The 21,544-nt window shown below is 59.3% G+C and overlaps 6 protein-coding genes across 6 annotated transcripts; 3 read left to right on the top strand and 3 right to left on the bottom strand.

Annotated features, from left to right (window-relative positions):
- Positions 1 to 1,348: 1,348 nt before the first annotated feature.
- Positions 1,349 to 3,057, bottom strand: PLICBS_002395 (uncharacterized protein; the record flags this gene model as incomplete). The annotated part of the gene is made up of 2 exons (XM_018322050.2): positions 1,349 to 2,975; positions 3,041 to 3,057. 2 exons carry the CDS (start codon positions 3,055 to 3,057, stop codon positions 1,349 to 1,351), a joined length of 1,644 nt encoding a protein of 547 aa, XP_018179530.2.
- A 351-nt stretch (positions 3,058 to 3,408) lies between these two features.
- PLICBS_002394 (U3 snoRNP protein) lies at positions 3,409 to 11,392 on the top strand (the record flags this gene model as incomplete). The annotated part of the gene is made up of 2 exons (XM_018322049.2): positions 3,409 to 4,790; positions 4,843 to 11,392. The coding sequence occupies 2 exons, from the start codon at positions 3,409 to 3,411 to the stop codon at positions 11,390 to 11,392; spliced, it is 7,932 nt and encodes a 2,643-aa protein (XP_018179529.2).
- Positions 11,393 to 11,737: 345 nt separating this feature from the next.
- PLICBS_002393 (uncharacterized protein) lies at positions 11,738 to 12,319 on the bottom strand (the record flags this gene model as incomplete). The annotated part of the gene is made up of 1 exon (XM_018322048.2): positions 11,738 to 12,319. One exon carries the CDS (start codon positions 12,317 to 12,319, stop codon positions 11,738 to 11,740), a length of 582 nt encoding a protein of 193 aa, XP_018179528.2.
- A 1,142-nt stretch (positions 12,320 to 13,461) lies between these two features.
- PLICBS_002392 (uncharacterized protein) lies at positions 13,462 to 14,111 on the top strand (the record flags this gene model as incomplete). The annotated part of the gene is made up of 3 exons (XM_018322047.2): positions 13,462 to 13,846; positions 13,922 to 14,030; positions 14,090 to 14,111. 3 exons carry the CDS (start codon positions 13,462 to 13,464, stop codon positions 14,109 to 14,111), a joined length of 516 nt encoding a protein of 171 aa, XP_018179527.2.
- A 939-nt stretch (positions 14,112 to 15,050) lies between these two features.
- PLICBS_002391 (chromatin structure remodeling complex protein sfh1) lies at positions 15,051 to 16,944 on the top strand (the record flags this gene model as incomplete). The annotated part of the gene is made up of 2 exons (XM_018322046.2): positions 15,051 to 16,742; positions 16,849 to 16,944. The coding sequence occupies 2 exons, from the start codon at positions 15,051 to 15,053 to the stop codon at positions 16,942 to 16,944; spliced, it is 1,788 nt and encodes a 595-aa protein (XP_018179526.2).
- Positions 16,945 to 17,815: 871 nt separating this feature from the next.
- On the bottom strand, positions 17,816 to 20,081 carry PLICBS_002390 (uncharacterized protein; the record flags this gene model as incomplete). Its single annotated transcript, XM_018322045.2, has 6 exons — positions 17,816 to 18,761; positions 18,817 to 19,422; positions 19,482 to 19,706; positions 19,762 to 19,862; positions 19,934 to 19,953; positions 20,012 to 20,081. 6 exons carry the CDS (start codon positions 20,079 to 20,081, stop codon positions 17,816 to 17,818), a joined length of 1,968 nt encoding a protein of 655 aa, XP_018179525.1.
- Between the last annotated feature and the right edge of the window lie 1,463 nt (positions 20,082 to 21,544).

Genomic DNA, 21,544 nt, shown 5'->3' with positions numbered 1-21,544 from the left:
CCGAGCGGCCGCCTTCGCGCCGTCGAAATACAGTCGCGCCGGCACGAAGGATCGTCCTGCGACATTGTGTCGCTCTGACAGCGTGGCCGTGGAGCCATGGCGTTGCTTCGATTCAACGCCCTTGCAGTCTCATTTGACTTGCATTGCTCTGGCAGGTGACTGCCGGCGGGTCTGAAACATGTCGCGGGAGTCCGGCTCCCTTGGAGATGTTCAGACATTCCCGCGTTTCTTTCGACTTTTGGCGTCTCAGCCATCGCCCTGCTTCTGGAGCACAGTTGGCGTTTGAAACCTTGACTTTGACTTCATCAGTCAACCTCCCTTTTCCTCATGTCTGCCCGATACGAAACTTTGGAGTTCCCCAACGACGCACCACACATCACACACCGCTGAGCGATGAGCGACAGGCTGCGGCCTGACGCACGCCTCCGAGACCACCTACAACAGCCATTACAGCTTTCCTTACAAGAACCGACGGGCGGAATACCCCTCGCGCTAATCGCGCGGCGATACCCCAGACGACGATATGTGTTTCCTTTACCTGTTCATACTTCCTCGGGGCTGAAGCCCAGCGAAGCTATTCTTTTAATGAGCCGTCGCGCGCGAGCCACAGCGCGGAGACTTTTGATTGTAACACTAGCCGACCACGCATGGGCGAAGAATGTGTGGATGAGAAGTTGCCCGAAGGGGCTGCTGGTTGTACATTACTCAAAACCTAGATGCGGATCGCAATCCCTTCGAGGTTGGCTCATAGTCGGTGGCCGAGGAGCATAAGCGAAAAAAAAGTTCTAAAATTACGAGACGGCCCGTAATCGTTGGTGACGTGCATGTGTTGGGGCGGGTGGCTGGCAACACGACGGGCGTTCCAGCCACCATGCATCTACGGCCCGTCGCTAGACAAAGATCACGGAGAGCGATACCCGTTTACTGGAAAATTCATTCCGCCGAGACTTCAGCTGTCACGGCTGCATGTCTCAGCACGCTCCACATAATCTTCTGGTAGGCGGACGTTTCCCAGCCGAGAAACCTCACCGTACATAAGTGCCGGTAAGCCAACATTCCACGTCTGGAACTCCTAAACCGCTTTGATGAAGCGTCAGTGCCAAACCCAAACCCCTTGACCCGAAATTCGAAGTTTTCTTGCCCAAACGCCTAGCCGATGCGGTAAACTGCGGGAACGCTGCTGAAGAAGTAGCTCGGGTTCGCCCTAGCCGGCCCAGATAAGACTCGCGCGCAAACCGCCCGTGGGCCGTATACTGGTTTCTGGACGGCGGGGAGATTAATCCAAGGGATGCAAGCCAGTGGAAGAATCAAAAGAGGCCGATGCGATCCAAGGGGGTGCGCGCCTTGCTCAGGCGCCATCCTCTTGGAGGGTAAAGTCCCAGTCCTTAAAGGCGGAGCGGAAGGCCTCGACGTCGCGCGTCTCCTCCTCCTCGGTCTGCGCGCAGTCCTGCCAGGTGAAGCGGGCCTCGAGGCCAAGGAGCTTGGCGAGGACGCGGCGGCCAAACTGGAGGTTGAAGCGCAGGTCCTGGGGCAGCGGCATGACGAGGGACGTGCCCTTAATGCGGTCCTCGCCGTCATCGGCCCAGAGCCACACGCGGAAGAAGTCGCCGTAGGCGGCCTGCTCGTTGAGGGCGAGGTCGCGCGACTTGAGGGCCGGGTAGCGTTCGTTCTCGGCCTCGACGCGGAAGGCGGCCTCGGCTACGCCCTTCCGGATCAGGTCCGCGGGCACGGCCACGAGCTGCCAGTGGAGGTGGACGTTGCTGTCGCGGCTGATCTCCCATGTGACGGCGCCGAGCTTGTGCGAGGAGCGCGCGGCGATCATGGCTTGCAGCGACTCGCGGAATCGCGTCATCTCCTTGTACGTCTTGACGGCCTCGCCGTCTGGCTCGTCGGTGGGGCCCATGCTGGGGATAGTGGGGGCGTGAGGCAGCGGGATGATGATGAAATGACCAGGGAAGTCGAGACTCTGTTCTGAAAAGGTCTTGGAGGTTGGTAGAGGGCCCTTAGCAGTCGTGAGGTAGGCGTCCTCGCCGATGCTGCAGCACATGTGCGCCGATATGTTGGGATTGGACAAGCAGAAGTAGCACTGATCGGGGCCTGGGGGCGGCATCGCGGCGCGCCGGCGCTTGTTGCGGCGGCCGTGGTGGTCATCGTGGTGTCCGAACCGGCTGTAGCCATTATCCTCGCGTTCACGTTTTGCTTGAGCCGGCGCGAAGGGCGATCTGGTAGCACCTGTCGGGGGAGCCGTGTCCGACTTGTTCAGGGCAAAAGCATACATGGCCTTCGCCTTGGCGTCGTTGCCGTAAGGGGCCATCGAAATGAAGCGCGTCGCGGCAATCTCATCCGTGCTACTGGAGGTGGGATGCAAGAATGGCTCCCTCTCGTAGAAGAATGCGCCGGGGGAGGACGAGATGTGGTATCGAGGTTTTAGCGCCGCGCAGAGGTCGGCGATGGACTTTGTGCTTTGGATCGCCGCCTGTTGCGCAGGCTCAAGTCCCACCTTGGATCCCCTCCAGACATCGGCGGGCCACATGGACGTCAAGAGAATGTCGGCGGTGTTTGCGCCACGGAGCGCCCTGGCGTCATCCTCGGTGTGGAAGGGCAAGTGCTGCTCCTTTGACTGTCCGCCGACCAAGTTTGTGTCTAGAAGGCCGCCGAGGGAGACAATGCGGATGCCTTCCGACGTCTTGGTGATGCTGCGCTTGCCGAGGAAGTGCAGGTTCGGGCAGATTTCCTCGTCGGCCTCGACCTTGGCGGCGATGCGTGGGGGCAGAGGGTGCGTGCCGATGGTGAAGTAGGTGGGCAACGGCACCTCGAGCGCGCCGCTTAGCAGCGACGATATCAGGTCGTCATCGGTTTCGGGCGAGAAGACGTCGCCGGTGAGAATCGCAAGGGAGAAGTGGTTCTTTGCGTGGAGGGTGCCCAGCTTCTTGAAGGCCGCCTCAAGCTGGCCGTTGAGGCTCCCGAGCACGATTCTGCACGCTCTTTGTTAGCAATGGCGAGTGCACAGCCGTAACGCAGCTTTTTGACGTGTACGCACATCTTCGGAGCAGCCATCGAAGCGCGTTCGTGGGTGACTTGAGTTGTGGCCCTCGATTGCTCCGCCGGGCGGTGACGTTGGAGACGAGTGGAGGAAGTGCCTGGAGTTTGGCCTGTCGTTGCGGTGGATGTTTTGGGAAAGAGGGCGATAAGCAGTTTTGCGCGCGGGGCGTGATTGGTTTTATGCAGCTCAAGTGGGGCCCCGTCCCGCGTTATCGGTTTTGCCGCGCATCAGCCGCCCAAAATTTTTGGGAAAGTCGACGGTGGGGAGCGACCCTGGAATTCTTGCCCCGAGAGAGAGGCAAGCAAGACCTTCGTCCGTCTGCATCCTCAACTTCCTCCCCCCGTCTGCCGAGCCCTGCCGCCACGATGCCGTCCAAAACGTCTGGGCGCATCGAAAAGGTGCGCAAAAACAAGTTCTCGACACCACACCAGAAAAACCACCGATGGGAGTCCTTCTCGACCAAGATCGCAAAGTTCAATTCCCTGCAGCCGCTGCGCAAAGTCCGACGCCATGACCTCGACTCGGAGGACCTGTCGGCCACGACGTCGTATTTCCAAAACGGCCTGCAAAAATGGGGGGAGCTCAACATCTCGAAGCCCTTCTGCGGCTTCAAGAAGGATGTCCTCCCGCTTTCGGAGAGCCTGGCCCAGATCCTGCATTTCGAGGACAGGATCATGAGCCTCTTCGCCCAGTACATCTCCCTGCAAGACAAAGACGCTCTGGAGCCCCTCCTGGACCTCTTGACTGCCTTTGCGCACGATTTGGGAGTTCGATTCGAGAAATACTACTCGCAGAGCCTGAGTCTGCTCCTCGCCATCGCCAGCAAGCCGCAGGACGTGGAGGTTATTGAGTGGACATTTGGAGCGTTGGCCTTCCTGTTCAAGTACCTGTCGAAGCTCCTTGTCCCCGATCTCCGACCGACTTTCGACGTTATGGCGCCACTCCTCGGCAAATCGAAGCAGCCGCAGCATATTGCTCGTTTCGCCGCCGAGGCCATGAGTTTCCTAGTCAGAAAGGCCGCCGCCCCGTCTCACCGCGAGACAGCTCTGGTGCCGCTCGTTGAGCATATCAGGCACGACCTTCGCAGCGTAGCCGAAGACCGCCAATTCACTCTCTACAAGGATGGTATCATGACCATGTTCGCCGAGTCCATAAAGGGGACGGAGTACTCCATCCACTCCGTCGGCAGCGCTGTCATTACGACTCTTATCGATGCCATTCCGGAAGACGAGAGCAGGTTGGCCAGGGAAACTGTCTGGACCGACGTGGTCTGCGGTGTTTTGACGAGCACTATACACCACGCTACCGTGGACACGTTCCGTGATGCTGCAGAGGACATCCTCACCTGCATCAAGGCCAGAAGAGAGCGCATTCAACAGTCCCCCACCCAGTGGCAAACGGTGCCTCTCATCAAGCTTCTCGGGGTCATGGCGGGTGTTCGCCGGGGCTCTCGGATCACAGCCTGGGATCGCATTATCCTCGAGCTCATTTCGATCCTCAAAATCACTGGCAAGGCGAATGAGGACGTCCGCCAGGATGAGAACGATATACTTTGGACGGCAGTCATCTCCAAAGTCGCCATTATATGGCACCACGCCCCAATCGACGCCTTGATACCGCACATTTCTTCGCTCAACCAATCGCTTACCCGAGGGCCGTTTATGTATTGGTTCATTCCCTTCTGCTCATACTTTTGCGACCTGGACGCAACTCGCTTTGGAAGTCTGTTCCGAACCGAGTTTCAGAGGTGAGTCGGCTGTGTCAAAGAATTCAACGCACCGTACTAATATCCGTCTCAGGTTCGTGGCAACCCACTGGTCGCAAGGCGAGAACGAGGACGTTCTTTGCGTGCTCCTCCCGCGCATGATCAAGAACAGGGCGTTCCCACCCATTGGCGACAAGGATTGCTGCAAGCTGCCCCAGGCTTGGCAGGATCAGATTGTGTCAAAGTTTGAGCGCCTGGAAATCTCGCCTTTCCCCGAGCGTGGACCGTACAACAAGGACCCGCAGGAATGGAGGGACCGGTGCCTGCCAAAATATGCCGGCCTCCTCCATCTTCTGGAGATCACAGCTGTGCACCCGTCGACGAATGCTCGTATCGCGGAACTACTTCTGCGGAAGCTCAAGTTGGCGCTACGCCCGTCGTCATCCCTGGCGTCCGACGAGGTGAATTTCATCGTCAGCCAAGGATTCCACGCCTATCTTCGTATGAGCAAGGCTTCTGGATCCGTGGACACCACGCTCAGCCCTCTTCTCCGCGCTGCCGTGCCACGATTCGGCCGCTCCGTCGGGTTCTTGCGAGCCTACCTGGCGTATGAGAGTCTGCAGCAGGACAAGTCTCAGTCCAACGATAAATCATCGAGTCCAGGGAGTGAAGGCTCTGCGTCGGAAGAGGATCCGGTGGTGACGGCCCTGGTAGAGAACCTCAGCTCCCCGTCTCATGATATCCGGTTGGCCTCTTTGGAGCTGCTGAAAAAGATGGGTGTCACCCACGGCCCGTCTGAGTGCGTGGATATCATGGTCCAGGTTGAACAAATGCCGTTGGCCCTGGAGAACACGAGGACCATGGCCATGCTTCTGCGCAAGCTCGGTCAATTATACGCCTCCATCGACCACTCTTCCTGGCTTGGAACGGGTATCCCTCGATTTGTTTTTGGCATGCTTACTGTCAAGCTGTCACCCGTCTGGGATAACGCCGTGGAAGCCCTGCAGCTGATTACGCAAACCAAACCCGGTGAGGACGCCGTGGCTACAATCGCCTTCCAGTGGCTGGAGACTCAGTCTGCTCGCTGGACACCACCCAATTCAGAACTTGCCGGTTCTGGACGGCGGATATACACCGACTTCGAATGCACAGCGCTGGGAGGACTAGAGAAAGCTGCCGGCAGCATTCTGGACCTCACGGAAAAGGCAGATGGCATGCTGCTACGGGAATTCGACGAAAAGCAACAGTTAGCCGAGCCAATTGTTGTGACGGCAAGGGCACGCGCTTTGAAGGTCTTCAATGGAACCCCCTCCATCGCGGAGAGGAGGTCGCGTCAGCTTGTCCCGCACTTCCTGTCGTGGGCTCTCGATGAGGACGAAACAGACAACGTCACCTCCGAGGAACCGGCTTCTCTGGAAGGGTCGTCCTGGTCTTTGGCCGACCGGAAGGCTATGCTTGGTGTCTTCGCGCAGTTTGTCAACCCCAGGGTGCTATACAAACACGAAAAGGTGTACGAGGCACTTCTTCAGCAGATGGAAAATGGCGATGTCGAAGTGCAAAAGCTTGCACTCAAAGCCATCTTGGCCTGGAAGCAAGATGGAGTCAAGTCGTACCAAGAGAACCTCGAGTACTTGCTTGATGAAGCCCGTTTCAAGAACGAGCTGGCAGTATTCCTGCAGAGCGACGATATCATCAAAACTGAGCACCGACCGGAGCTGCTTCCGGTTCTTCTGAGGCTTCTCTACGGTCGCACCATCTCGAAAAAAGGAGCCGCAAGTGGCAGAAACGGGCTACAAGCCACGCGCTTGGCCGTCCTGCGAAACTTGTCCGTCGAAGACATGGGCAGCTTCCTGGCAATTGCCGCTGGCAAGCTAAAGGACGTTCGTGTTGCTGTCCCTGCTTCTCAGCGAGAGAAGCTCTTCAATGACCCTATTGTATCTGTCCGCAAACAGATGGGTTTCCTCAACATGATCTCGTCCCTGATCTCGGAGCTCGGTACCAACGTTGATCCTTACATGGATACTCTTGTCAACACGGTACTCTACTGCTTAGTGTACTCTTGCAGGCACCTCGGTGGAGCGGCCGCAGAGTCAGCGGCAGACGCCGAAGATCACGAAGAGAAAAGCAGTGACCATTCCCTGCTAAGGGTGACGAGGTCTCTGGGCATCAAGTGCCTGAACTCGCTCTTCCAGAATGCGCAGGGTTTTCAGTGGGATCCATACCAGGACATAATCTTGGTGGAGGTCGTCGCCCCGAGACTCGAGAACCTCCCTGTGGAGACTACACAGGGCATTTCGGGTCTTTTGCAGCTCATGTCGACGTGGTCGGTCCTCCCCAAGTCAGCCTTGTTCCTCGGCCCCCATGGGAAGAGCCTACCCGAAGGAGTTCTGCCAAAGCTCATTACATGCCTGTCTATTGAGAAGACAAAGGATGAGGTCAAGATATTTGTGCTCGGCATTCTGCAGAGCCTAGTCAAGCTCGCTTTGGCGCCAGCGAACGAGTCGGAATTCAACGAAGCCATCAAGGATGAGCTTCTCGACCCGAACGCAGAGGCAATGCTGGTCAACATATCTACCGTTGTTAAGACAACGACAATCAGCAACGACCTCCTCGAGGCATCCGTGGAGACGATTCTAGCATCCGCTCCCATCCTCCAGGACTTGAAGAATGCGCAGTCCGTCATCAGGATCTGTAGCTTCCTTCTCCAGCAGCCCCCGCGGCGAGTCAACCCAAAGATCAAGGGCAGAATCTTGCTCATTGTGGAGAGGTTCGTTGCTCTGCCGGACGCAGCAGAGGATCCGGCCTTGCTTGGCGAAGTTTACAACACGCTTTCCTCACTCTTCAGCTACTTCAAGGACAGAGAAAACCGCCAATCACTCTCTCGGGCTATGATTGCCATATCCGAACAGGATGCCGAGGTAGCCGAGGTCGCCAGCCTGTGCAAAGAGCTGAACTCGTTCAAGGAGGGACGGCTTGATGAGCCCGACTACGACAGACGACTTGCGTCTTTCACGGCAATCTCAACCGAGCGTGACGTACCTTGGACTCCAAAGCAATGGCTGCCACTTCTTCACAACCTGGTCTTCTTCATCAAGGTTGACGAGGAATTCGGCGTGCTGTCCTCGAATTCTGCCGACGGAATGCGCCGCTTTGTTCAAACCGTGGCCAAGTGCACGACCAGCAGCCTCGCTGAAGGATTCGACGAGCATATGAGAGCAGTCCTCTTGCCGTCGATTTACTCTGGCGCGCGAGACCCATCTGAGACTGTGCGCCGAGAGAACTTGCGAGTGTTTGGATTCTTGTTGACGATGATGCCGGACTGGGAGCCCGTTGCCGATCTCAGTGGTCTACTGACCGACCGTCAAGAGGACTCTTCGGAGCCGTCCTTCTTCTTCAATATCTTGAGCCCTGCGACGGCGAGACAGCTCGAGGCTCTCAACGCTCTTCAGTCAGCGAACGAGAGCAAGGAGATGAGCAGTCAAAATCTGGGCCAGTTCTTCATTCCTCTGCTGGAACACTTTGTGTACGGCCGAGCAGATGGGGGCGATGATCACGGTCTCGGCGCGCAAGCAACAACCACTATCGGCAGCTTGGCGTTGTCTCTCCACTGGAACCATTGGCGGACCACCTTCCATCGCTACATCAGCTATATCGAGTCAAGGCCTGAAGCGCAGAAGCAGACTGTCAGGCTTCTGGGCAAATTCGCCGACGCGCTGGTTCTATCAGTTGCCGATCCGGCGACCGAGGCCATGGATGTGGCTGAGGCAGAGGCATCACCGGCTCATGCAAAGAGACTTCGCCAGACAGCCCCGAAGATTCCGCAGCTCTCTACCGATGTCTTGGACTATTTCCTGCCTCCGCTTGTCAAGCATCTCCACGAGAAGGACGAATCCGAGGTCAGCTACCGAGTACCCGTCGGCGTTGTCGTCGTCAAACTTCTAAAGCTCCTGCCTCCGGAACAAATGAACCAGAGGCTTGCCGGTGTCCTGACGGATATCTGCCATATTCTACGCAGTAAGGCGTGGGAGTCCAGAGACATGGCACGAGATACTTTGGTAAAGATTGCGGTCATCCTTGGCTCGTCGTTTTTCGGCTTCATTCTCAAGGAGCTGCGAGGCGCGTTGACCAGGGGTTACCAGTTGCACGTCCTCTCCTACACGATGCACTCTATTCTCGTGGCCACGGTGCCCACCTTTGCTCCTGGCGACTTGGATCACTGTCTACCGGCCATCGTCAACGTCATCATGGACGATATCTTCGGCGTCATTGGTCAGGAGAAGGACGCCGAAGGCTACACCACGCAGATGAAGGAGATTAAGAGCAGCAAAAGTCAGGACTCGATGGAATTGGTGGCCAAGAATGCTTCGGTCACCCATCTCATCCACCTGGTTAAGCCTCTGCAAGCTCTCCTGCTGCAAAAGGTCGATCTAAAGATGGTACGCAAGATTGATGCGTTGATGGGCCGTATCGGTGCAGGCCTTCTACAGAACCCCGGAGCAGAGACTCGGGATACGCTCGTCTTCTGCTACGAAGTCATCCAAGCAACGTACCGGGCCCAGCAGCCGGAGACGATCCAGAAGCTGGATCCGAGGATCCGGAAGTATCTCGTCCAGAAGGGAGCCCGGAAAAGCGGCGAGCGCGGCAAGACCACCAAGCACACATACAAGCTGGTCAGGTTCGCTCTCGATATCCTACGATCCATGTTCAAGAAGCACGACAGCTTGAGAACCCCAGCCAACATTTCTGGATTCATCCCGATGCTGGGCGATGCCATTGTGGACGGTGAGGATGAGGTCAAAATTGCTGCCTTCCGCCTTCTTGCTGTCATAGTCAAGGTCCCCTTCACATCGGACGACGGCAAGAACATCTACAAGGTAGCGGTCAAGGAGGCAACCAAGAGCATCTCGATGTCGACTTCCACGACCACAGACCTGTCCCAGGCCGCCCTGAAGATGCTGTCTGTGGTGCTTCGCGACCGCCGAGACGTCGTTGTGAAGGAGGCCGCGGTGGACATGCTTTTGGGCAAGCTCAAGGATGACTTTACCGAGCCACTGTACCGCCATGTCACATTCAACTTCCTGCGATCTGTCCTGGATCGGCGAATCGAGACTGCACTGGTCTACGACACTGTGGACCACGTTGGCACAGTGATGATACTTAACGACGACAAAGACACGCGAGATCTTGCCCGCGGCGCCTTCTTTCAATTCATCAAGGAATATCCGCAGAAAAAGGCGCGCTGGAGCAAGCAGCTCGACTTCGTCGTTGCCAATCTCCAGTACAAACGCGAAGGCGGCCGGCTGTCCATTATGGAGGTCATCCACCTGCTGCTCATGAAGTCATCGGATGAGTTTGTTCAAGAAGTCGCGGGAACTTGCTTCCTCCCCCTCTTCCTTGTTCTCGCCAATGACGATAGCGACAAGTGTAAGCTCGCGGCGGGCGAGCTGCTGAAGGAGATCTTCCACAAGTCGGACAAGGAGCGCACGCAAAAGTACCTGACCCTCCTACGATCTTGGCTGGAGAAGGACGACAACCCGTCCGTCCTCAGGCTTGCGCTGCAGGTTTTCGGCTACTACTTCGAGTCCAACGATGATGCACAAAAGAACACGAAGGACTGCAAGCTAGTGCTGGAAAAGTCGGCAGGTATTATTGGATCCGAGGATGTGAGCGTCATGGACGAGCAACTCGTCGAGACGACGCTTGGGGTTGTTCGCCTCTTCACCATGACGATGCGCGCACAGACACTGTCGGCAGACAGGGAGGAACTGTGGGCGGACGTCGCTGGCTGCCTGCGGCACCCCCAGACGACCGTCAAGTTGGCGGCTGTGAAGCTCATCAACTCGTATCTGGTCGACTTTGCAAAGCAAAAGTCGAGCACCTCATCTGGCGAGACCATCGAGGGCTCGCACGGGCTCACGCTGACTGTCGACGACGTATATCGCCTTGCTCGCGTGTCTCTAGGCACGCTGAATGGCAACGAGGTGGACGAGGCCCTCGCCTCGGAGCTCGTGCAGGTACTGGTATTCCTGGGCTCCTGCCTCCCAGCCACGTTGGCTGTCGCGGACGAGGCTGGTCTGGAGGCCGGAGAGGAGGATGAAGATGCGGAGGATGCTGAAGAAGGTGACGATGAGCGGAAGAAGAATCTGGACTACCTCTTCTTGAGACTGTCCCACATTCTGCGCAAGGAGGTGCGCCCTCGGGCAATGGCCATCAACGGCAAGGTTGCTGCCATGGAGATCATGGAGACGATATTCCGCCGACGCTCCCTCAAGCAGACGCGACCGTCGCTCAAGACGATCCTGTCGCCGTTGGCGCAGCTCACGGATCCGTCCATCCCGACACCGTTCAGCAACGACGAGCTCTTCAAGACCAAACTCGAGGGCGTCAAGACTCGGGCCCAGATCCTCATGGACTCGCTGCAGAAGAAGTTTGGTACGAGCGAGTACAGCACGGTGCTCATGCAGGTGCGCGAGGAGGTCAAGGCGAGGCGGCAGCAGAGATCGGCCAAGCGCAAGATTGAGGCGATTGCGCAGCCAGAGAAGTATGGCAGGGACAAGCGCAAGAAGTTCGAAAAGAACAGGGACCGCCGCAAGGTGCGGTCCAGGGAGCAGAAGCAGGCGCGGCAGTCATACAAGGGGTGGTAGCCTCGTCGACACGTTACGAGCATGCATCGGGGCGGCGTTTTGGATTGGAAAAAAAAGGGCTTCATCTTTTTGTGCATGGCCCTGCGGCGTTGGGGGCCCATCTAGTTATTATACATGGTGTTATAGAGACATACATGACAACCACGACATCTTGAAACAGAAATTGTGCCGTAGTGTCCGGCTGCAGTGGAGGTGTCCAAGCAAAAGGCGTTGACAATGAGGTACCGAGGGTATGGCTTGGTAGGCGTAGCGCTGAACGCATGGGTAGATGGGCTGTGTAGATCTTTTGTTACATGGTTTCATGACGGGTCGTGAGGCGGGGCGGGCGAACGGCGAGGAGGACAACTACGCCGAGCCGCCCGGCTTGGTCGCTGATACGTCCTCGTCGGGCCAGAACTCGATGTCGCCGTCCTCGCCGAGACTGCCCCTCTTGACGAGGTTGCCCTTTTCGCGCATGAGGTCCTCGACGGTGACGGAGCGGTCGCCGAAGATGCCAAGGTGGTCGCTGATGACGTGCCTATTGCGGCAGCCGGGGCAGGTGATGAGGACGGAGCCGCCGTGGTAGCCCTGCTTGGAGACGTTGTGGTGGGAGCGGTGGCCGCAGGGAACGCAGGTGAGGGAGAGCTGGTAGTAGGCCTGGTTCTGACCAGGGGCGGACGACGGCGCGTCGGGGCGGGCGCCCTCGGAGGCGGGCGTGTCAGCGCCAGATGGGGCGGCCGCGGCGTGGGAGTCTGGACTGACGCGCCGCCGGGGCGGACGGGGGATGGAGTGCGCGGCGCGTCGGGGCGTCGTCGAGAAGAGGGTTCGTGGGATGAGAGCCGTCGCGGCGACGGGTTGTGCGATGCGACGGGCGGATGGGGATGATTGTCGCAGCGGCGGGAGGAGGCGCGCGGAGTGCCGCAGGAGCGGCAGCGACTTGGACGCCATGACGGGAAAGAGGATTGTCGCGGGCTCTCGAGAGCTTGCTTGTTAGCGACGGTTGCGAGATGAGGTATGGTGTTGGAGCTTGACGTTGGAGGTCTGTCGTCAAATTTTTTGCGACGAGTTGGAAGGTGCACGCGCTGGACTGCATATCTCGGGCGCGCTTCCAGAAGCTGGTGCGATGGCACGTCAGTGGCAGCCTTGGCGCCGCAGCATCGCTGGGCTTGCGCTGCTGTGGGCCCAACCCATGCACCCCTTGGTTTTACTGGGGGCTCCGGGCTGTTAGTGCAACTCTTGCCGACGGCCTGGCAAGACTGTAACTTGAAAGGTGAATGGCATCAATAACATCGTGTGACATCATGAAACACCCTTTGGCAAATGCTCATCGCCTCGATGGAAGATGTGAAATGAGAGGTTTTCTTTTTCTGACCTGACACACGCAAATGGGCGGCTGATCTCCCCTGTCTTTAAGCAAGGCAAGGAAGGAACCGCCGTTCAGGGTAGCAAGATGGAAGGCGCGCAGGACGGGGAGAGAGCACGCTTCCTGCCTGAACAAGAGCCAAGATTTAGTCATGCGGACGCGTGAGGATTTGCCAGGGAAGGAGCGTCCGCAACACTCGAACGACTTCATCGTACGAGGAGCCGTTGCTGACGGTTCGAGAAAGCGCAACATGAGAGCACCCAGCTGGGACGGGACGGTGCCGGGTGGGGTGAGACAACGAGGGCCGCGTCCGCGTCCGCTGCCGCTTCTGCTGTGGAAATGCCCATGTCCAAGCGTACCTTGGGTAGCCCGTGAATCTGCGCTGTGCAGTCGCAACCCGCGCGGGTTGCTAGTTTGGCTACGGTGTGAATCAGATGGAATTGGGCGGTTGCAGGACCTCATGTCCTCTGTTCAAGGAACCCCTGCTGGCGACCTGGAAGCAGCTCTCTGAGATTCACTCGAGTAACGGCACCAAGCTCGCCCGTATATCATACCCGCCCGTGGTGTTGAGTTTCTGCCTCGCCTTCGACCTTTCTTCCCCAACCCGCACTTCTCCGGACCTGGCTGCTGATCTCGTCCAACTACTTCGTATCTTGGTTTCGACGTTATTCCACGAAAGCTATCCGGCAGATCTGTCTTCCTCGTATCGACCTCTTGCAGCGCCAGAATGCATCGGGTCACTTGTCTCGTCTCGTTGCTCCTCCTCGTGGGCTCAGCGCTCGCCGCCACGCTCTACGAGGACCTCAGCCACGCTTTCGCCATGGTGAACGCAGCCCGCCAAGCCAAGGGCGTACCAAAGCTCTCTTGGGACGCCAACCTGGCCAGCGACGCTCAGGCATGGGCCAACGCCATGGCGACTGACATGGTCAAGTTCTCTCACGCCCCCAGCCAGTATCGCCAGAACCAGGGCGAGAACATCTACGATAGAGAATCCGGCCAGGGAGACGTCGAGTACGACAATCCGGTGACGACGGCCATGCAGGGCTGGCTTAGCCAAGCGCCGCTGTACGATGACAAGCCCGTCACGGGCAACGAAAAATGGCTGCACTGGTGTAAGTGGTCTCGCCGCGTGCCGTACCACTACTGCGCGTTTCACAGGGTACTGATACGCAGTCAAATACTTGCAGCGCAGTGCATGTGGTCCAACACGACATCCATCGGCTGCGCTCGCGCCTATAGCATTTCAGTGGCCTACAAGGTTTACGACGTCTGTCGCTTCTCTCCTCTGGGCAATATGTGAGTAGCGCTCTACCAGCTGGCTTGACAGTCGTGATTGAGCTGACATTGGGCGACAGTGTTGGAGAGAAGCCGTTTTAGCGCAGACGTTCAACGGAGGCAGCGCTGTGCTATGACACTGGATTGGTGAACACCTGTTCGGTACCGGGTTTGGGAGAAGGGGTGATGGTCGTGGCTGGGACCTGGGACTCAACGGGGGGCGCATATGCTTCAGGGACCGGGCCTGGATGATTTGGAGGCGGACTGATACTTTGGTGCGAAGGAATTAGCAACGGAGCGGGAATAAACCTGCCCACGTACTACCGGCACATGATCGCAACAGGGAAATGGTCATGAAGTTGTATGCATCAAGTGGTGATGTGCCCAATTCTGTGCACCGGGCCTATCTTCGTTTTGGTGGCTGCGCGCCGCTTGGCAAGGCCACTATAGAGCCTCGGAGGTACAGTATTAAACTCGAAATCAAATTCACCGAGACAGATTTTGCTTGATTGATTGCCATTGCCGTATGGAGCTGTGAGGGGGACATGGGCGGTAGGATACCCAAGACTCGAAGGCGAGTCGGAGCGAGTGTGACGTCCCCGGCCGGGGTAAATGGAAACCTGGCTAGTCCAAAACCAGCAGTATATGCTACTGTTCTGGTGCGCCCCGCTTATTCAGACAGCTGCAGCACGGCAAGTGCCGATTTTTTTTGGCCAGCGACGCGCGATTGAGAAAAGGATGGCATTGCCCGAGTCGCGACTCCATCAGCCTCGCTCGCATCTCTGCCTCGCCTCGAACCCCCACCCGCAGCCGCCATCAACCATCAACCATCGCCAAAACGCCGTCATCGTGCCTCGAAGCAACGCACTGCCGTACCGTCGCGCGCACCGACAAGGGGCACAACCCGGGCCCGCATCGCCCACGCGTACAATTGGGCACGAGAAGCTCCCTTGCGCGCGTGTCCGGGCCTCGCTCGCCCCCCGCGCCTCTCCCTCCCTCCGTCCTCCTTTCCCGGGAGACATGCAGTGACGGCCGGCCACGATGGAGCGATCAAAACCCCAGGCCTTCCAGTCGACGTACGCGCCGCGGCTGCGCGCCTACCACAACTCCCTCCTGACGCCCGTGCTGCCGAGTGCGCCCTCGGGCCCCATCTCGAGGACCACCAAGCGCGGCACCACCATCATCAACTACGCCGAGGATGGCTTCGACGACCTCGATGACGATAGCGACGACCCCCGCCGCCGGCCCACGGGCTTGCGCAGCCTGCGCAAGGAGGACTCGGCCTCGCGCGAGTCCATGATCGACCGGGCCGGCAAGGAGACCAGGGAGCCCGTCGACGTCCAGGGCATCTGGCGCGACTGGATGGGCAAGCACCGCTTCGTTAAGAGCGACCAGCAGAACGCCGCCCAGGCCAGCCTCCCCCTGACCCTCATCCCCATCCGCATCGACCTCGATGTCCCCCAGTTCATCCCCGCCGCGCCCTTCCCCCCGCCGAACCCCAACGCCGTCGACATGTCTATGCCGCAGTACCGCCAGGGCGAGCTGACGGTCCCCTACAAGCTGCGCGACATCTTCTGCTGGAACCTGCACGAGACGCTCATCACTACGGACCAGTTCGCTCAGACCCTCGCCCAGGACCTCGACCTTCCGAATCGCGCCAGCGCCGTTGCGGAGATATCCAGGCAGATCCGCACCCAGCTCGAGGAGTATGCCGGCGTCGCCCTGCACCCCCTGTTCCATACGGAACAGCAGGTCCCTGCGCCGCCTCCGCCTACGCAAGCGCAGACTGGCACCGCGGCCACGCCCGCTGCCGCCCCGACCAACGGCATCACAGTGAGCACGCCCAGGGCCAGCGCTGTGCTCAAGTCGAGGGAAGACTCCCCCATGTCCCTGGCGAGAGGTCTGTCGAGGCCCGACACGCCAGCACAGACGGGGGGACCGGCTACGCCGACTCCGGTTCCCAACGTGACGGCCGAAGCCACACCAATCCTTCCCGACTCCGACGACTACAACCCCGACGACACGTACCGCTGCGTCGTCAACCTCAACCTCAACCTGGCATCCATGCTGTACACGGACAAGTTTGAGTGGTCGCTCCTCCATCCTCCTGGCACAGCCGAAGCGTTCGCCAAAGTCACCTGCGCCGACCTCGGACTGACGGGCGAATGGATTCCGGCCATGACCCACGCCATCTACGAGGCCGTCTTGCGCCTCAAGAAGGAGGCCTGCGAAGCCGGCGGCCTGGTTGGCGGCTGGGGTGGCGCGCAGCAGGACCTGCCCAATGACGCGGCCAACGGCGCCGAGTCCGGCTGGAGGTACGACCCCGACCACCTGGCCGACGACTGGGAACCCAAGGTCGAGATCCTCAGCAAGGAGGAGATGGAGAAACGCGAGGGCGACCGCGAGCGCCAGGTCCGTCGCCTGCGTCGCGAGACGGCCCGCTTCAGCTCCACGGCCGGCATGCTGGGCGGCACGCCCTTTGGCGCGCCTGCCATCGACTTCGAGGAGGAGCGCATGGGCCGAGGCGAGCGTTCCAAGAAGAAGCGCCGCTTCCGCAGCCTGAGTCCCCTCGGCCGCGGGGGTACGCCTGGCGGTCGTGGCACGCCCGACGTAGGCGGCTACGGCGGCGGCGGCGCCCTGACCGACGCCGAGAGGACGACGTGGCGATGTTCTCACTGCCGCGTCTGGGGAACCAGCGTCTGGGCGGTTCGCGACGGGCCTGCCGGCTCAAAAGTGAGTTTCGTCCAAAAGATGCATCTCTGGGGCATCCCCCCACCTATTGCCTCCCCCTACCGCGAAGACCCTCTACGTGCAGGCGGCTAACCAATTCGCTTGACAGACCCTATGCGCCAACTGTGGCTACCTGTACGAGCGCGACCGCAGGCTCCCGCGGCAGACCAAGAACCTGCACCTGGCAGACGCCCGGGCTGCCTAAGGACAGTCCTTGGTCCAAGAAGGGAAAAAGTTCTAGAAGGATGGGCGCGTCCCCACGAAGGCGTGGGCGGCACGCAGGCCGGCTCTTAACGAACCCCCCCTTTCGCAACGTCACGCAACCTGTTGCGGTGGCTATCCCACCACCACCACCATCACCACGATTCTCGCTGCCTCGATGGATTTCGCTTCGTAATCCCTGGCGAGCCGACGAGATGGAACATGTACCTAGTGTCCACAGCAGAAGGGGAAAGGTCTGAGAGCAGCTCCGGTGGAAAAAAGGGGGTGGTGGGGTTATTCGGGGAGAGTAGAGAAGAGGAGAGAACGGGGGGCCGGGGGGGGGGGGGGGGACGTGGTGTTGTTTGGGCGAGTTTCGGCGTCTCGGGAAAGGGGGGGGGCATGACAATTCTTGAATCTGGTTTTCGTCTTCTTCTTTTCTCGCTCTCGCTTCCCTCTCACGCTTGCGAGTCGCACATGTCTGTACAATACACACACGGGGGCCGGGGGCGGCGGAATGGGGGATGTCGCAGGCCCCTTGGGTTAGGCCGGAGTCATATTAGATGCTTGATGCAAAAAGAGGTATGGTGTCACATGCGCCCACCTGCTTGTTGGGAGTGACTGCTTGAGTACTCGGAAAAAAGACAACCTGTGATTGTGCAAGATACAATGAACGGCCCGACGCCGGATTTTTACAGGTAGACAGCACGAGCGAGCATGCACTAGGACTGTCTGAACGCACCGCTGTTGATGTACATCTATCAGAAAGGGTATATCTACTGACCGGTCCCCCACAGTCCGTCCGGCACGCCATGTCCAAACGCCATCGTGGCCACACACGTCAAACCAACCTCAAAAAGGGGGCCACCCCCAGTCCTTCAGCGAGGTGCTCCTCCTCCACCCTGCGTCATCTGCGACGGATCAACCCCAGCCCACCTCATGTCAATCATCTGGCCCTGCATCTGCGGAGCCATGGCTTGGTGCATCTGGTACTGGACCGGATGCTGCTGTGCTGCCGTCTGCATTCGCTGTCGTTTCTTCAGGCGCTCGAGCGTCTGCCCAACACTCTCCTCGACGTGGTTCTTCAGCCCTTCCGCATCCATCCAGCGCGTGCCGAATATGCCTAGTGTCTGAGGGATCCGCTCGAGACACCATATACTCCTTTTGAGGTTTTCGTCCGCTGGGTTGCCCTGTGGCAGGTGACGACGCGGAATCGGGGGAGCAGGTGGTGAGCCCGGCAACGTTGCCGGAGGGGCAATCTGGACTCCAGACAGCACCAGATCTTCAGGATCATTGAGTGCCGCGATGAACTGATTGGCCATGAAGTAAACCTTCCACGCATCCAGATACGTATAGAACGCCTGACTCAGCCCGGCATGTGCTGTGTCGTACATGCTGTCGAGGTAGGCAAGGGAATATTCAAATATGAGCTTCCGTTGATAGCTGCTGAGCTCGGGTGCTCTGGACGATGGAGCGAGACAGTAGACATAGCTGTACCAAAGCTCCTGCTCAAACATGCGTCGTGTGCCTGCTGAGAGGGTTCCGGGCAATTTCTCACCCCAGTCCCTCATATCCAGGCATATCTGCCACAGAAAGCCTATCGGGTTGGCAAGTGGCGGTGCCCTTGATTGGTAGAGTTCTTGATACCAGCATGACTGCGCGTGGCGAAGCTGGAACAGGAGTAGAGCCTGGTCTGCTGACTGTGGCCCCAAAATTGGCTCCGAAGGCGATTCTTTGCGGCCCGCGTTTCCGACCTCCGGGAATTTAACATTGACGGACTCATCGGTAAAGGAAAACGTCCGGGTCTGAGCCATACTGATGACGCTGCAGTTTCGATGGTTAGTATCGCCTGGCATAGGGACGGAGAAATTGTGCTCACCGGTCTAACGCATAAGTGCAATAGAAGATTTTGCGCCTCATATCTAGGGCGGACTTGTCCGACACCGACGACGATGGCGGGTCTTGGTGAAGGCCCAGGTCAACGACTGCTCGCGTGGTGAAGCCAATGAGGTGCCAGCTGTCGAAGTGCGTGGGATCCAGGAGTGAGTAGATGGTGAGAAGCAGCAGTGACTGGATCTGCGTTATGTATCCCGGGGCGAGTGCCTTGTCGGCGTGGCTCAAAGCCTTTGAGACGAAGTCGATGCCCTGGCGATAGTAGCTGTCGTTGATCCTTTGGCTCTGGACTGTGGCGCCGATGGCGAGCACCATGTACATGAGCCAATAGTCCGAGTCCTTGACGATGCGGCGGTCCTGTTGATACACGTCGTCGAGGATAGCCCATAGAGTCGTTTCCGAGAAGCAGGGGAATAGCGAGTAAACGCCCACCATGAAGGCCTGAACGAGATCCTGGGCGGCCTGTCTGGGGGGCAAATCGGGCTTCCTAGGTTCCGGGATATCGTCATTGGTGGTTGCAGCCAGAACAAGCCTCGCAAAAGTGATGTTGCTGGCCGACGGCTCGAAGTCTCGGGTCATGGCATCAACAGACCTGTAGCGAACCCAGAGTCAGCATCTTACGTGGCGGCTTGACAACCATGGCTGACGCACAAAGATCCAAAATCCGAGACGATGGAGTTAACATCGTGATTCTCGCGGTGTTTGGCAGCCTTGCGATGGATGGCGGCACGGATGGTGGCGAGCGAGTCCCTCCTGTCAACTTCGGATGCAATGGAAGCATCTGGGTCATGCAGGGCGACCGAGGCCTTGCGCGACTTGGCGTATTGCAGCCGTCTTTCAAGCTTTTCGATGCGCAGCTCCAGTGCCGCGACATAGCTTGCGAGAGGCGTTAGCGGGCTACGTTGGCGCGCGGGCTGGATGCTGGACCTACCTGCGCTCCTTTCCGCGCGCAAATTGGTCGTTGGCAGCGGAGCATTCGCTCTGGCGGCCTGCCTTTTCGCAGGCAGTGCAGGCAGGCAGCTTGCCGTCACACTGACGGTATACCGGTCAGCAACGGTCGGCAACAAGGATTGGCGCGCGTGGCGACGGCTGATGGCTCTCACCTTGACCTTGGCGAGCCGACCTGATGGCAAGGATGTCAGGAGCAGGACGCGCACGGGGGGCTAGTGCCTGGGACTCACATCGCGAGCAGGCTGAGACGGGCCGTGAGACCCTGAGGAGAGGATTCCGTGAGAAGCTGGTGCGGGGCATGGCGCCGCTTGCGCTCGCGCTTGATGGAGGGGCTTCAGCGATGGTGATGTCGTCGCACGGTGCAGCGTCTGTCGAGGCGAGTCGCCCTGGCGAGGGACGGCGAACTTTTGACGCTTGGAACAGCTCGGCCCAAGAGAGAGGGTTGGCGACGGAGCTGCCGAAAGTGCGTCGCGAAGCGATGATGTGCAGCTGCAATGATGAAGATGACGCGCCTACTGAGCCGGAGCCGACGCCAGTTGGCAGCGGATGGAGTCGAAGTGGAGGGGGGGACTGGTGCCACGCGGTTGGGCCAACCAGACGAACCGACGGGCTGGCCTGGCAGCGTGTTATTTGGTGAGGCAGCACAGCACTGTCCGTAGCCTGTCGCCTGCCCGGTGAAAGCTGCGGCGCAGAGGGGGGAGAGAAAGGGGGCGTTGATTGAACGAGGGTCGGGCGGTGGGTTCGTGAGGGTGCGGCGGCGGCGGCGGGTGCAGCGGGTCGAGGCTCCGTTCGGGATGGCGCTGGGGTCGGTACGGGGTATTTGCTAGGTACATTTTGGGGCAGGTCGGGCTCCAGGCGAAGCGGTTAGGGCGAGGCTTGGCTGGCGGGCACAGCGGCTAGGGTATGGCACCTGCAGCTCTGGAGGCACGGCGGCGGGTGGGCGGGCTGGCTAGCGACGGGCAGCACGCACCCACCCACGGGCCACTGTGGAAGGCCCCTCCAGTGGCCTCGCCAGTCCCTGCAAGGCCAGCGCTGCTGCTGCCGGACTGCCCCCAGGCGAGTGAGGTCGGGACTGCCGGGCCGTGAGATCGTTGCTCATTAACCTAGGTACTTACTAGACCTGATAGTCGCCTAGTAGTATGTTAATTAATAGTAGACGCCTAGTATTATAAACCCCGTCCCCATAGGCAGGCAGGCCAGCTGGCAAGGCATGGTGTGGTGAGCGCCAGGCGCTTGGCGGTGCGCATGGGGCAAGGTAATGTAGGTCCCTGCGATCTAGGCCACCCACCCACAGCCTCTCTAGCTGCGATTCTTCCCTGCAGTTCGGGCTTCCGAATCGGGCAACCTGGCAAGGGCGCGACGACGAGACGAGACGAGACAAGACGCGGCTGACAGGTTCGGGCACGGCCGTCGACGTCTGGGCCGGGGTGAGATACTCCAGTCGCGTCAGCTCCTCCCCAAACACCACTTCGTACGTCGGATGGCCGACGCCCGCCATGTCATGGCATGTACATGGGCAGGCTCCAGATGATGCCCTGGACTCGTGCGCTCCCGGAGCCGGGACGCCGGGACGCTGCAGGGGTCTCGGATATGCAGATTTGACAGACGGGCTCGCTCCAGCTGGCCTGTTGGACGTGCGTGCCGCCGCCCCGACATCAGCTTCGGACGCGAGACGCGGAGATAGAGACGCCGGCGGCGCCGGCGGTGGCCAGAGCGTCGACGGGACGACGCCGTGCTCTTGACAGTCGAGCGACAGCGGACGG

Source organism: Purpureocillium lilacinum (genome assembly GCF_023168085.1).
Source record: "Purpureocillium lilacinum CBS 284.36 DNA, scaffold_2, whole genome shotgun sequence".
NCBI lineage: Eukaryota > Fungi > Ascomycota > Sordariomycetes > Hypocreales > Ophiocordycipitaceae > Purpureocillium > Purpureocillium lilacinum.
Note: the sequence above shows the minus strand (reverse complement) of the source record. Positions and strands in the feature narration are given on the sequence as shown.